This window comes from Oryctolagus cuniculus, chromosome 5 (assembly GCF_051225735.1).
Source record: "Oryctolagus cuniculus isolate XC-2025 breed Fujian yellow rabbit chromosome 5, ASM5122573v1, whole genome shotgun sequence".
In the NCBI taxonomy this organism is placed as follows: domain Eukaryota; kingdom Metazoa; phylum Chordata; class Mammalia; order Lagomorpha; family Leporidae; genus Oryctolagus; species Oryctolagus cuniculus.
In genome coordinates, this window is record NC_142871.1 from 160086492 (window position 1) to 160099519 (window position 13028).

Consider the following 13028-nt stretch of genomic DNA (forward strand, 5'->3'; position numbering starts at 1 on the left):
TGGTCATAACAACTAACTCTGGGCCAGGAGCCTGTAACTCCATCCTGGTCTCCCATATGAATGGCAGGGGCCCAAGTACCTGGGACATCTGCTGCTGCTTTCTCAGATGCAGGAAACTGGATTGAACGTGCAGTAGCCAGGACCTGAATGGGTACTCTAATGGGATTCTGGCATTGCAAATGCGGCTTAACCTGCTGGACCACAACACCACAACATTTATACTTTTTGAGTTCGTCTTCATGTACTTGCTAGAATGAAGATCTTATTCCTTTTGCTATCAGAATAAAAGAAATTTGCACTGAAATTATTAGAACCATCTGAATAAGCCAAAGTAGGGCAATTTCTTCATTCTTCTCCCCATTCAGGAGGAAAACAGCACCTTATCCACCACTGGTAAAGAATATTAAAGTTTTTTTTATTATTTTAGATGACAATATTTCGAGAAACGTCTTTGCTTTCACACAACAGTAAAAATTATATATTACATATTAACACATACAACCATGATATATAATAAAATGCTGTCTGCCCAAAATAATTTTACCATTGTTAGAAAATACCTAAAAGTGGTTTTTAAAGCTGTACATTTTCTCCATTAAAAATTCCTTGCTTTTAATCAGAAAAAAAAAAATACTTGGATATAATATCTGAAAAGTAGGATTCCACCTAAAAAAAGTTCTCTTCAGAAGGAGAGACCTGGGTTTCACTGCATCAGTTCTGTTTTCTTTTTTTTCCTCTTCTTCTTTTCCAACATTTCTATCATCTTCCTCTTCTTGGTCAACACCAGGCTATTTCCTTTTGCTGCCTTATTATGGTTAGCAGTTAAACCACGTTTCTTTACGAGAGGTTTGGCTTGTGCTGCTCCTTCCTGCACTACATCACCAGGTTCCTTTTTGTTGATTTTGGACTGTTCTTCTTTACCTACTGAAACACAAATGACAGCATATTTAAAGAATAGGTTTTTCCTCTTTGGATGCAATAAACATATGCTGACAATCAAGTGGAGTTACTGAGACCTCCACTTCAATAATTCAAAAGGTAACAAATTATGCAATTTTCCCTGTGATCCAGTCTACTTACCAGGAGACGGCTCTGTTGCTGGAGGCAGGCTTTCTTTAGCCTCCATCACAGTGTCCAGCCACACTCCAAGACAGGTCAGCCTGGCACTAGTGTTCACTTCACAGAGTAAAGACGGGGGTGCTTTCTAAAACAGGAACAATTCATAACATGTTAACATGGGAATTCTGAATAATTATTCTTCTTTTCCATTCTAAAGTTAGCTTATTTTAAACACTGTATTTCCTTACGTGTAAAATATATTGAGAGTAACCTACTATCTTGATTCAGGATCAGTATGACTTTGCTATTCCTAGAGCCAATTTTGGAGAACTACTCAGAATTACAAATTCCAAGGCAAGGGATCATGTCTCATTCATTTCTAGAGCTTACAAGGACACTTACACAAAATCAACACATTCAACAAGCCATATTCACAGAATGTGTTTACGAGAGAATGGCTGGTAAACAAAGACTGTACAGAAAGGAATTTAATGCTTTAATTATCTGGTTTAAAACTACTATTGACTCCATAATCAGATGGGAGACTCTAAGCTGTTTTTGGCAGTGGCAATATTTTTACTTAATGCTTTACAGAGAACCATAGTATCTGAAAGAGAAAAAGTAGTCCTTCTCTGATTGAAAGTGCAGACAGAGGGAGTTACAGGATTCCACCAGCACAGACCCATTAATGCCAACCCTAAAGAAGTCTTGTGGGAACTTAACTTTAAAATTATTAATAGCAACCATGCCTGGAAGAGCTCTTAAAAGTTTATTTAATGATTTATGTGTTATGACCCAAAGGAAAGTTCCAACTCACTTAAACACAGCAGGAATGTATTAGAGCGTATATGGACTGACCTTATCCTGCTTTAGCTTCCACATCTTGATGAAGCCATCACTCGATGCTGTAACAACTACATGATGCTCTGGAGTTTCAAAACTGAACATGTCTTTGACCCTAGGATGCAAATATCCGCACTGTAAAAAACCTTTCCACTCAAATTGCACAACACTGGCATGTACAGTTCCTTGCTTTCTCAATACTCCAAGTGCTTTTAAGTGGCTCAATGAACATTGGCTTAAAGAAGAAATTATGTTGTACATTCACATCAGTCAGTGGGACCAGTTTTGGGACCAAAACAGGAGACAAGTTGACTGTCAACCGTATCTGAAGGAAAAGTGAAAAAGATGACGATGGATAATTATAATCAGGTCATCAGAAAGGAAACAGTCTTGCATTTCAATCAGCTCCAGGTTCAGTAAGGAATGAAAGGACGATTGAAATGAGAATCCAAGGCTGCCCCCTGTGTACTCAGTTCCCTCATCTCCACGGCCAACATCGCTAGTCTAAGCCACTATCATTTTTCTTCTGGATTATGAAGGTAGCCTAATTGGCCTATTTCCATTTTTGCCCCCTTAAAAATTTTAAAAATGTAAACCAAGTTATATCTGGCAAAGCTACGATTTGCTTTAAAATAACACGAGAGGAAGAAGTGGCTGGGGATACAGATGAAAACTGCAAGTGAGGGCTGAAGGCAGTGGAGGATGTGCAGGCATTTTCCTTAAACTGGTCTGCCTGCCTTGACATTCTCCCATCATAAACAGTCAAAACGCAGTGCACCAAAGTCCTCAGTACACAATCTCAACTCCTCACCCTGGGTCCACAGCCACACAGTCACCTTCTACCATCCGCCCTCCCCTGCTCACCCTGATTCAGTCATGCAGGTCTTCTACCTGTTCCTAAAACACACCAAGCAGAAAAACCACAAGCCTTGCTCTATGAAACTACATTATATATTTATTGAGGCTACACACACACGAGATGAAAATACCTGTTTTCATGAGCTTTAAATTCACAGAGGCATGTTAACGAATCACAGTCAAAAAACCTGATAATTTCTTCATCTCCAGCCACTGCCAGGACGGAGTCCTAGGAGAGAGAACATCCAGAACATCACCATCAACTCCGACCATCGCCTGCATGACCACCACTGTTCCGACCACTTACTGAAAGAAATGTAACAGAAGAAATTCTCTTTTCATTTGTGATGGTGCCACTAACAGACGCGGTGCTGAGCTGGTAGACGTCTATTTTATTCAGTATGACAACTATGTACTTCTCTCCCTTAGGGGACCATTCCACTATATGAGCATCTGTAAGTTAAAAAAATAATTCAAAATAAAACTATCCAAGCAACAAAAATAGCAAGTATTTACACTGCGCATCTTCACATCCGTTATTCTATTTGCTCTCAATAAGCTAATGATACACTTTTTGCAAGTTCAATTTTAGAAAATAAAGTAGGTTCAAAGTATCACTGAAGCCTAAGTAATTGGTAGATGGCAGAGTCATAAGAACTCAGGTCTAGGGGACTGGTGCTGTGGTGCAGCAGGTCGAAGCCATGGCCTGAAGCACCGGCATCCCATATGGGCGCTGGGTTCTAGTCCCAGCTGTTCCTCTTCCGATCCAGCTCTCTGCTATGGCCTGGGAGAGCAATAGAAGATGGCCCAAGTCCTTGGGTCCCTGCACCCACGTCTGAGACCCAGAAGAAGCTCCTGGCTTCGGATTGGCACAGCTCCAACCGTTGCAGCCATCTGGGGAGTGAACCATTGGATGGAGGACCTCTCTGTCTGTCTCTACCTCTCTCTGTAACTCTTTCAAATAAATAAAATAATCCAAAAAAAAAAAAAAAAAAAAAAAAAGGAACTCAGGTCTAAAAAGGGAAAACAACCTAAAACCTCTGCTCTGAGGTCACCACCACCAAGAATGTTGTGCAAAGAGGTTGTTTCAAAAAGTTCATGGAAAATGGAAATAATAGATATGCTTATTTTGGTCCCCCAAACTGCTGAAATCCAGGCACTTAAGAGACCTTCAAAAAGCTCATGGAGATTGAGTATTTCAAAAAACAATGCATGGATTCCAACATTTAGAGGTACTAAAATAAACATCTCTTAATTCCACTTTCCATGAACTTTTTGAAGTATGCCTGTATATTCAAATTCCATTCCATTATTAGAAAACACGTTTCAAATATACTCACTTTGTTTTATATTTTTTATGAATGCTGATCTTCCCTCCACAAGATTCCATGTTCTACAAAACAGGAAGCTCACTTATGGTATGATCATTAATTAACATTCACTAATTTGAAAATATTAAATATTAAAAAATAAGCTTACTGAAGATTTACTCAAATGGCAATTTTACTAAATAATGGCTATTTAAAGGCTCTGCCATCTTCCTAAGAGCAACATCTTACAATGTTTATGACCAAGCAGGACTAAAGGTCACTGGTTTCCACACTACCTCAATGTTGCAGACATTGTAGTTTCACACAATTTACCTTCCTAAAACTCCTCCCCTTCCAGGACCACCCTGCTCTTCACTTCACAGCTGACCATGTCTGAACGTAGAGCTTGCTGCTTCCATCTTACCATGATGGGAGGACTCACTAGCTTTCAACCACTCCTTTGTATCATTATTATATTTGTATCATTATTATAGCGCTAGTGACTTACCTTAATGTCTTATCTGTTCCTACAGATAGGGCCAACTTGCCAGAGGGGTGAATGGAGAGGAAGGTCACATGTCCCCTAAAATGAAACCAATAGTTAGCCTCCACCTGCGTGGCACAGGACAAGGCCGACGGGAAGGTGCCGACTCACTTGTGAGCTTTAATCGACTTCAGACACTCCCACTTCTTCGCATCCCAGACACAGATGAGTCCATCCTCCGCCCCACTGATTAAGTGCCTGCTGCCATGGAATTTCAGGCAAGTAATTGTTCCTGAGAAAAAATGAAAGCAGGCAAAATAAATATCCATTTTGAATGCAAACTTCACTTCTAGTTTGAAAGCTATTGTATAGTAAGAACAGCCAATGTCTTAATATTATTGAAATGTATTTTAAAGTCTAGGGTGAAAAAATTAAGTTGTTTTCACAAAAGAACACAGAATCACAAATCCATGCAAAAAATCTCAGCAGTTTCTCCATCTGTAGACATAGATTTGAACTAATCAACTCATGTTCTGGCTTTAGGTCCCCATAATTATAAACTTAGAAGAAGAATAGCTAAAATAGTTTGGGCAAGAGTTAAACAAAACTAACCAGTTAACCTAGAGAACACTCCAAGAAGGACAGTCACGTGACTGCCACCTTCTGATCAGTGAGCTGGTGACCTCATCCGCCACTGTTCCATTATTTCAATGTTCTTCTCACTCACTGTCATGAGATTTTCACAACAAATCTCTGAAATTCCATACTCTCCAGCTAGCCCCCAGGAAACCCCTCCCGCTAACAAAGCTTCCTTCATCTTTTCAACATTCCACACTCCTCTGCCAGAACTGAAGTCTGGGTCTCTGACATATTTCCCTAACAACTCGAATATCAGAAGACCGGTGCTCCCTAAGCAGACGCACCCTCCTGTGAGGTGTGTCATCCCGCCCAGCCACCCGAAAGCTCCAGGCGCGGCACTCCACGGCCGCAGACCAAATCTAGCTGGTGGCCTGTGCAAAGGCAGTTTACTGGGGAAAAGCAACACTCACTCAGCTACAGAACGTCCATGGCTGCTTTGCACAACAGCAGAGCTGAGAAATTTTAACACAGTCCCTGCGGCTCCCAGGGGCTAAGGTTTACTACTTGGCCCTTCATAGTTGGAATTTGCACCCCGGGTCATTGTGTCCCACTTCATGCCTCCTGGTCAATCCCCTCATGCTCAAAGAGCCAAAGGTCTTGGATGCAAAATGCAACAAGCAACAAAAGCACTGGTAATACGTGGGCTTATGCACCACCTTCTTTCTTTTTTTTTTTTTTACAGGCAGAGTGGACAGTGAGAGAGAAAGACTGAGAGAAAGGTCTTCCTTTTGCCATTGGTTCACCCTCCAATGGCCGCTGCGGCCGGCACGCTGCAGCCGGCGCACCGCGCTGATCCGAAGCCAGGAGCCAGGTACTTATCCTGGTCTCCCATGGGGTGCAGGGCCCAAGCACTTGGGCCATCCTCCACTGCACTCCCTGGCCACAGCAGAGAGTTGGCCTGGAAGAGGGGCAACCGGGACAGAATCCGGCGCCCCGACCGGGACTAGAACCCAGTGTGCCGGCGCCGCAAGGTGGAGGATTAGCCTATTGAGCCGTGGCGCCGGCTATGCACCACCTTCTTCCCGAAGCCGGGGGGGTGATGACCTTGGACTGTGTTTTCCTCTTTCCCTAAAATCCCATTTCTTACTTTGGAAATGTTTTCTTACATCTGGTTCCTAGAAATGAGCTCATCTACTACCCACTGTTAAAAAAAAAAAAAAAAAAAAACCACAAACAGGATTTATAGAGGAATACAGGAAACCAAGAGCCCTACTTCACGCATTCCCTGTCTGAACTCCTAAGTCAGGCCTTTTCTTATTGAACACTCATACTAATAGGTGTGCACAGACCAGTTTTGGTTAACATATTTCTTCCATGCCTAAGAAAGAAGCCTTCCATGAATGAACTAGTACTGGGAGACAGAAAGGGAAAAGGAATGTAAGGTGAAATCACTCAAAGTCTAACTTATGCTGCAAAGCCAGACACTTGTCAAAGTAGCTAAGCACTATCTAACCGAAGGCAAACGTTTAACACTCTAACTTTACTGCTAGACACCAATGGCTGGTGTGGAACTTGGGAGCGGGGAAAAAGGCACCCATCTTATCACTGTAGGAACCAACTTTCATGGCTGACTGCCCCAAACCTAGTATGCATCTACTTGATCCTACTATTTTGAGTTCTTCATTTTCTTCTCCTTATCAAAGAGATATTAGACTCTTATTCTCTGTCCCCTGGGGAAATGTAATGAAAACAACATGTAATGTTCGCTACTGAGAGAAAAATTACTGCTTACTCTCTCCACCACTCCTGCCACTATCCCGGCAACTTTACCATGAGCATGGAAAACCCAACCACAAGCTGGGAATTCTCACTCCTTGATCTCAATTCTAGCAACCTTCGTCTCCTCTGCTTTTCTGTCCCACACCTGCAGCTGGCGCTATTTCCAGCTAAAGCTGTCCCGCATCAGGACTCTTCAACTCTAGGACTCCCTTCTGATTACCAACTCACGACTTCCCAGTGCTTTCATGCTTCCCACATTCACATTCCAGCTGCACTTTCAGCTGGCGACCTATTTTCTCTGGCCTGGCAACTTCCACCACTCATTCACCCACATCTTCAGTTCCCTTTAACTCAATCCTATTGCGCACAACAACTAAACTTCTTCCTCTACAGAGTCTGCGGGTTACTACTGGCGGGTTACTACTGAAGACAAGTCAGAAAACCCTTCAAAAGAACGTTACTCAGTTCACAGCTCCCCGCTTCAACTGGATAGGCCTGTGTCAATCAGCATAGCACCTCTCACATCCAACCCACACCTCCCAATCGGTCCTTAGCCACCTTCTCTCCAGGACCTCCAGGATTTTGCCCCAACTACTTTTGCAGCCCCTCCAAACTCCACTTCAGCCTCTCATAACCCTGAACCAGCACACAGTTTCCCATAAACACCAGGGGTTATAAACACAAGCTTCTGACCTAGGTTCGAGTTCTAGCTCCAGTTTTGAGATACTGGGCAAGCCACGCAGTATCTTTGAACCTGGGTGTTCTCTTCTATTAACTGAAGATACAACTGCCCCTTCTTGGCACACTGCTGGGTACAGGAACCCCCTCAATAAAGGGACACACTGCTATGCTGCTGCCGCTTGGTGGCTCACGCTGCCTGCCCTGTCTGGGATACCCTTTCTTCTAACAACCAACAATTCTCTCTTCAGATAACACAGATGCCATCCTAAAGAGGCTTTCTGCACTGGCATCCCACAGTTCATGTCCCGACTGCTCCACTTCTAATCCAGCTCCCTGATAGTGCACCTGGGCAAAGCAGAAGATGGCCCAAGAGCTTGGGCCCCTGCTACCCAAGTGGGAGACCCAGAAGAAGGTCCTGGCTCCTCGCTTCAGCCTGGCACAGTGCTGGCCATTGTGACCATCTGGGGAGTGAACCAGTGGATGGAAGATCTCTCTCTCTCTAACTCTGACCTTCAAGCAAATAAATAAATCTTTTTTTAAAATTAAAATGTTTGTCTGCTAATATATAGCACAATACAAATGGAAAAAAAAATAAAGAGGCTTTCTGTAAGACCTCACCCCAGAGCTCCCTACCCTTATTCCAACTATGAGCAACCTGAGGGCGCACAACCGTTTTTTCTTTCCCATTTTTATATCCCCTAGCACAGAATCAGTGCTGGAGCAGACTCAATGAATTGCTACCTGGAGTCAAGTGATAAAGGCACAGCATCTCTGAGTTATCATCTTAGCAAACACAACCTTCTCACCATTGTGATGCACCAGAGCCCCGTGCTCTATCTTCTTTCTCATGTCGTAAATGTGAATCGTTTCATCTTTGCTCCCAGTGACTACGAAACGACTGTTCACAGCCACTGCCGACAAGGAGGCGGTGTGGGCGTGGTGAGTGAAGTGAGCGACCGCAGTCCATTTCTGCTGGAGGTAAAACATACCATTAACATGACAGTCACACCACAGTTTCAACAAACAGATTAATGCTTCCACAGTCCAGGGAAATTACCAGTGGACCCAACCAAGTGGAGAAGCACCCCACGCTGATACGTGGATTAAAAACAAAAGAACAGAGGCAGCTATTTGGTGCAGTGGTTAAGACGCCACCTGGGTGCCCACACCCCATATCAGAGTGCCTGGGTTCAAGACCCAGCTCTGCTTCTAATCCCAGCTGCCTGCTAGTGCACACTTTGGGAGTCAGCAGGTGATGGCTAAGGTAGATGGATGTCTGCCACCCATATGGGAAATCTGAATTGAATTACAGGCTACTGGCTTCAGCTTGGCCCAGTCCTGGCTTGATGTGGCATTTGGGGAATCAGTGGGCAGAAGATTTCTGTATTTGCCTTTCAAATAAATAAAGAAAATTTTGAAAAGAAAAGGCCAACCTGAGAACTGAATGAAGAACATAAAGCTAGGAGGTGGGACAGTAAGGCTGGGCAGCGTGAGTCTAGAACACAATATGGTAACTGGGCTACACAGATTTTTAGGTTTTATCCAAATATTTAACTCTTTAATGTACTTGCAGTGACCTGTATGTAAGACTTCCATGTTCCATTCACTCAATTGTTCAAATTCTTACTTTAATTTGTTCATTCAAATTATGAGTGCCTACTGGCAAGTGATAAAACAGCAGTGAACCAAAGACAAAATAGAGTTTCCATTCCAGCAGGAGAGACAGATGATAAACAATTTAACACGATGTGACATAAAGGGTAAGTATGGGGGATGGCGTAGTGGCACAGCAGGTTAAGTAGCTGCCTGTGATGCCAGCATCCTGTATGGAAGCCAGTTTCAGTCTCGGCTGCTCCTCTTCCGATCCAGCTCCCTGTTAATGTGCCTGAGAAAGTGGCTGAAGATGACCTGAGTGCTTGGGCCCCTGCCACCCATGTGGGAGACCTTGATGGAGTTTCGGGCTTCTGGCTTTTGCCTGGCCCAGCCCTGGTCATGCCAGTCATCTGAAGAGTGAATCAGTGGATGCAAGATTTCTTTCTCTCCCTTGCTCTCTGCAACTCTTTCAAATAAACTAAATCTTAAAATATATGTAAGTACAAAGACAAATCCTATTAAGAAATGCATCAAAATATTAACAAGACAAATAAACCAAAGAAGAAAACAGCCTCAGGGCTGGCACGGTGGTGTAGTGAGTTAACCCACCACCTCATATGAGTGCTAGTTCCAGTCACGGTCGCTCCACTTCCAATCCAGCTTTCTGCTGTTGCACTTGGGAAAGCAGTGGAGGGTGCCCCAAGTGCTTGGGCCCCTGCACCCATGTGGCCTGGCCCAGCCCTAGTTGTCGAGGCCGTCTGGGGAGTGAATCAGTGGATGAAGATCTCTCTCTCTGTAACTCTTTCAAATAAGTTAAAAACAAACAAACAAACAACCTCACCAGACTTCTCTGAACACACATAAGAACTGTCAATGCAAATTAAGCCCTCGTGTCAGTCTGGACCAAGGAGGCCTCTGAGTCAAAGCAAACACTCAACAGTAACTACGGAGGTAACACTGGTCACCTGGATCACCTGGCCCACCGTCCAGATTCAGAGGAGGGCACGGCGTCGAGTGTCAGACACCAGAGGGCCCCTGACGGTTTGGCTCAGCTCTGCCAGTGATGCCTACGTCTCCTGCAGTCACGTAACCCACGCACGAGGACCCTGCGTCTCCTGCAAGTCACGTAACCCACACACGAGGACCCTAGGTCTCCTTGCAGTCCCGTAACCCACGCACGAGGACCCTGCGTCTCCTTGCAGTCACGTAACCCACGCACGAGGACCCTATGTCTCCTTGCAGTCACATAACCCACTCACGACGACCCTACCTCTCCTTGCAGTCACGTAACCCACGCATGAAGGAGGACCCTGCGTCTCCTTGCAGTCACGTAACCCACGCACGACGACCCTGCGTCTCCTTGCAGTCACATAACCCACGGACGAGGACCCTGCGTCTCCTTGCAGTCCCGTAACCCACGCACGAGGGAGGACCCTGCGTCTCCTTGCAGTCATGTAACCCACGCACGAGGGAGGACCCTGCGTCTCCTTGCAGTCATGTAACCCACGCACGAGGACCCTGAGTCTCCTTGCAGACACGTAACCCACGCACGAGGGAGGACCCTGCGTCTCCTTGCAGTCATGTAACCCACGCACGAGGACCCTGCGTCTCCTTGCTGTCACGTAACCCACGCACGAGCACCCCTATCTGCAAGCGGGAGTAAGTCGACCTGCTTCAAAGGTCTGCTAGGTCTGCTGCCTGCTTGGAACCTACTACGTTTACTATCAGAACACAAAAAACCTCAATAATCAAATCTCAATAATCTCATCTTTGAATATTCAAAACAGGCCACCTTTAAGACCAACAACCAGAGCAGATACAAAATAAACAAAAGCAAAAAAATAAAACAAACGCAGCCAAGTCACGCACTGGCAAGTTTTTGGTCAAGACTGACACCTTGACTCCTTCATAGAGAAGAACCAATAAAACGGCTTAGAGATATCTACAGCTGCTTAGGTCAAACAAAGAGTAGGGGACTAAAATCAGGAATTCACGTTTCCATCCTACCTATCTGACTCGGCAACTTTTTGGACTTTTTTACGTACCGATCTAATGAAATACTTATCTTTGACTATAATTTATGCCTATGCATTTAGTTCCCCCATCCTCCACCCTTTATGTCCAGGGCGTCTCGAGCCGAATCTAAACTCCGGCATCGTCCCATCTCTAACACCTGGACCCCAGTAAATAACGCATAAACTGGTATCACTCTCTTTATTAGTTAACATATTTATCCTGATCCACCTCTAACATTCTGCAAAACTCTAAAAGACAGGAACTCGGTGAAAGAGAAGGTGTTTCCTTATTAAATACCTGCGCCAGTTGTCGACGTATGGAAGCGACCTTTAAGTTCACCACTGTGTACGGCTCCTTTGCCCTTTTGCAAAACGCTACCGTGTTCGTACCCTGCGGACATCCCGTCTACTATAAAAGGCAGGCATTATCTCACTATATAAAAATGCCTGCCCCGTGTTTTAAAAGACCCCTTTTTACTGAAATTCCCTGACCTCATTCATCAGCTAATCCACTGAGCTCGGATGCTAAAAGACCAGGAGTCCCAGCGTTTACCTCTGCCGGGAGGGGACTAAACCTGACCCTCCGAGCATGCACGCCCTGTAGCTGTCCACCGGCTCGCGGGATCTCACCTCGTGGTCGTCGCTCGCCTTGCGCTCCGGCTGTACAGTGAACCCAAACAGCACCTGCTCGTAACAGCCAGCGACCAGCTCCATTCAAAGCGCACGTGCCTCTTCCGCGAGCTCCGCTCCGCGAAGGCGAGATGACGGAACCGGAGGCAAACGGAGAGGGGTCCTTCCTGCTTCCGGCGCTCAAGTTATACGTCACTACCTCAGGGCTGCCTTCTAGGCGCCTGTATTCGTGGAAATAATTTCAGCGTTCCGAGATCGTGTGGACCCCCTGCCAAACGAGAATTAGTAAGGACGCCACATAAGGTGGTTCTCATCGCAAGAAAAAAATGGGGGGAAAACAGGCATATTCTAGGAAGCTGGTCTGAGGAGAGGGGGCGGGACATCCTCTGTGGAAGGACCCCGGTTTCCGTGACGTCCAGGAAAGGGGCGGAGCTGGGTTCCTGCTTGGGTGGAGGGGACACGGAGGGGACGGGTCGATGAGTCAGTGCGGAGGGTCTCGTGATGTGCGGAGATGAGCTGAGCTGCTTTCTTAGCGGTCCGAGGGGCGGTCAGCGGAGCCGGGGCTGCAGCGCCAGGCCTGCCCTGGTTCCCTCCGCTTGGTTCGCGCGTCCGGCTCGGGTCAGAGTGTCCTCGTGCGGGGCCTCGTGAGGGCGACCGCTCCCCCGACGGGGTCGGGCGGGCCGATCGGAGGCTTCTAGAAGGAAGCCTCGCGTTTATGCCAAGGCCACGCCCGTCCCCTCCCGCCGCCGTGTCGGGCAGCAAAATCCAGCGTCCGCGGGAGCCCAGGCAGCCGTCCGCGTTAGATGCAGGGCACAGGGTCCGGGATGTGGTGGGAATTCGAGCAGTTTCCAAAAGCCCAGGGTCCGCCCCTCACCGAGCGGCCACATGCAGGACGGCTGGGGCCGACTCCAACCCCGCTTTGAGCTGTGGACACCGTCTCAGTGTTGGCCCTTTATTCCCACGCCCTTTGGTCCTCTGGCGCTCCGAGTTGTGTGTGTGGATATAGACAGGTTAAGTTATTAGTTATTAATAGGTGGGAGTCTGCTGGTCCCCTCTGCAAGTCCGCCTTAGCCAGGGTGGGCCCCCTTCCAGGTCTCCCCAAGTGCGTGAGCCAGCATCTGCCATCGTCCGGGGCTAATCCTCCACCTTGCGGCGCCGGCACCCCGGGTTCTAGTCCGGTCGGGGCGCCGGATTCTG

The 13028-nt window shown here is 46.3% G+C and overlaps 1 protein-coding gene across 9 annotated transcripts; it reads right to left on the bottom strand.

Moving 5' to 3' along the window:
- Nucleotides 1–394: 394 nt before the first annotated feature.
- On the bottom strand, nucleotides 395–11959 carry PAK1IP1 (PAK1 interacting protein 1). Of its 9 annotated transcripts, none has more exons than XM_089333419.1 (11): nucleotides 11832–11959; nucleotides 8904–8984; nucleotides 8400–8562; nucleotides 4726–4846; nucleotides 4579–4653; nucleotides 4101–4153; nucleotides 3068–3213; nucleotides 2892–2989; nucleotides 1918–2017; nucleotides 1081–1204; nucleotides 395–924 (listed from the first exon to the last, which is right to left on the bottom strand). In XM_089333419.1, exons 3-11 carry the CDS (start codon nucleotides 8440–8442, stop codon nucleotides 704–706), a joined length of 981 nt encoding a protein of 326 aa, XP_089189545.1. In that variant the 5' UTR covers nucleotides 8443–8562; nucleotides 8904–8984; nucleotides 11832–11959; the 3' UTR covers nucleotides 395–703. The 9 variants fall into 9 exon arrangements, 6 of the variants coding, with proteins under 6 accessions (XP_089189545.1, XP_089189546.1, XP_069930533.2 ...); XM_089333420.1 differs by having other exon boundaries at nucleotides 8400–8565; XR_016234305.1 differs by lacking the exon at nucleotides 8904–8984 and having other exon boundaries at nucleotides 395–921; nucleotides 1918–2227.
- Nucleotides 11960–13028: the final 1069 nt, after the last annotated feature.

Coding starts and splice junctions, on each gene's coding strand:
- PAK1IP1 (XM_008262377.5), bottom strand. CDS start 11,915: ATGGAGCTGGTCGCTGGCTGTTACGAGCAGGTGCTGTTTGGGTTCACT. Junction 2,018..2,891: donor TTTAAAGCTCATGAAAACAG/GTATTTTCATCT, acceptor TTTGCATCCTAG/GGTCAAAGACATGTTCAGTT. Junction 1,205..1,917: donor GGAAGCTAAAGCAGGATAAG/GTCAGTCCATAT, acceptor TTCCTGTTTTAG/AAAGCACCCCCGTCTTTACT.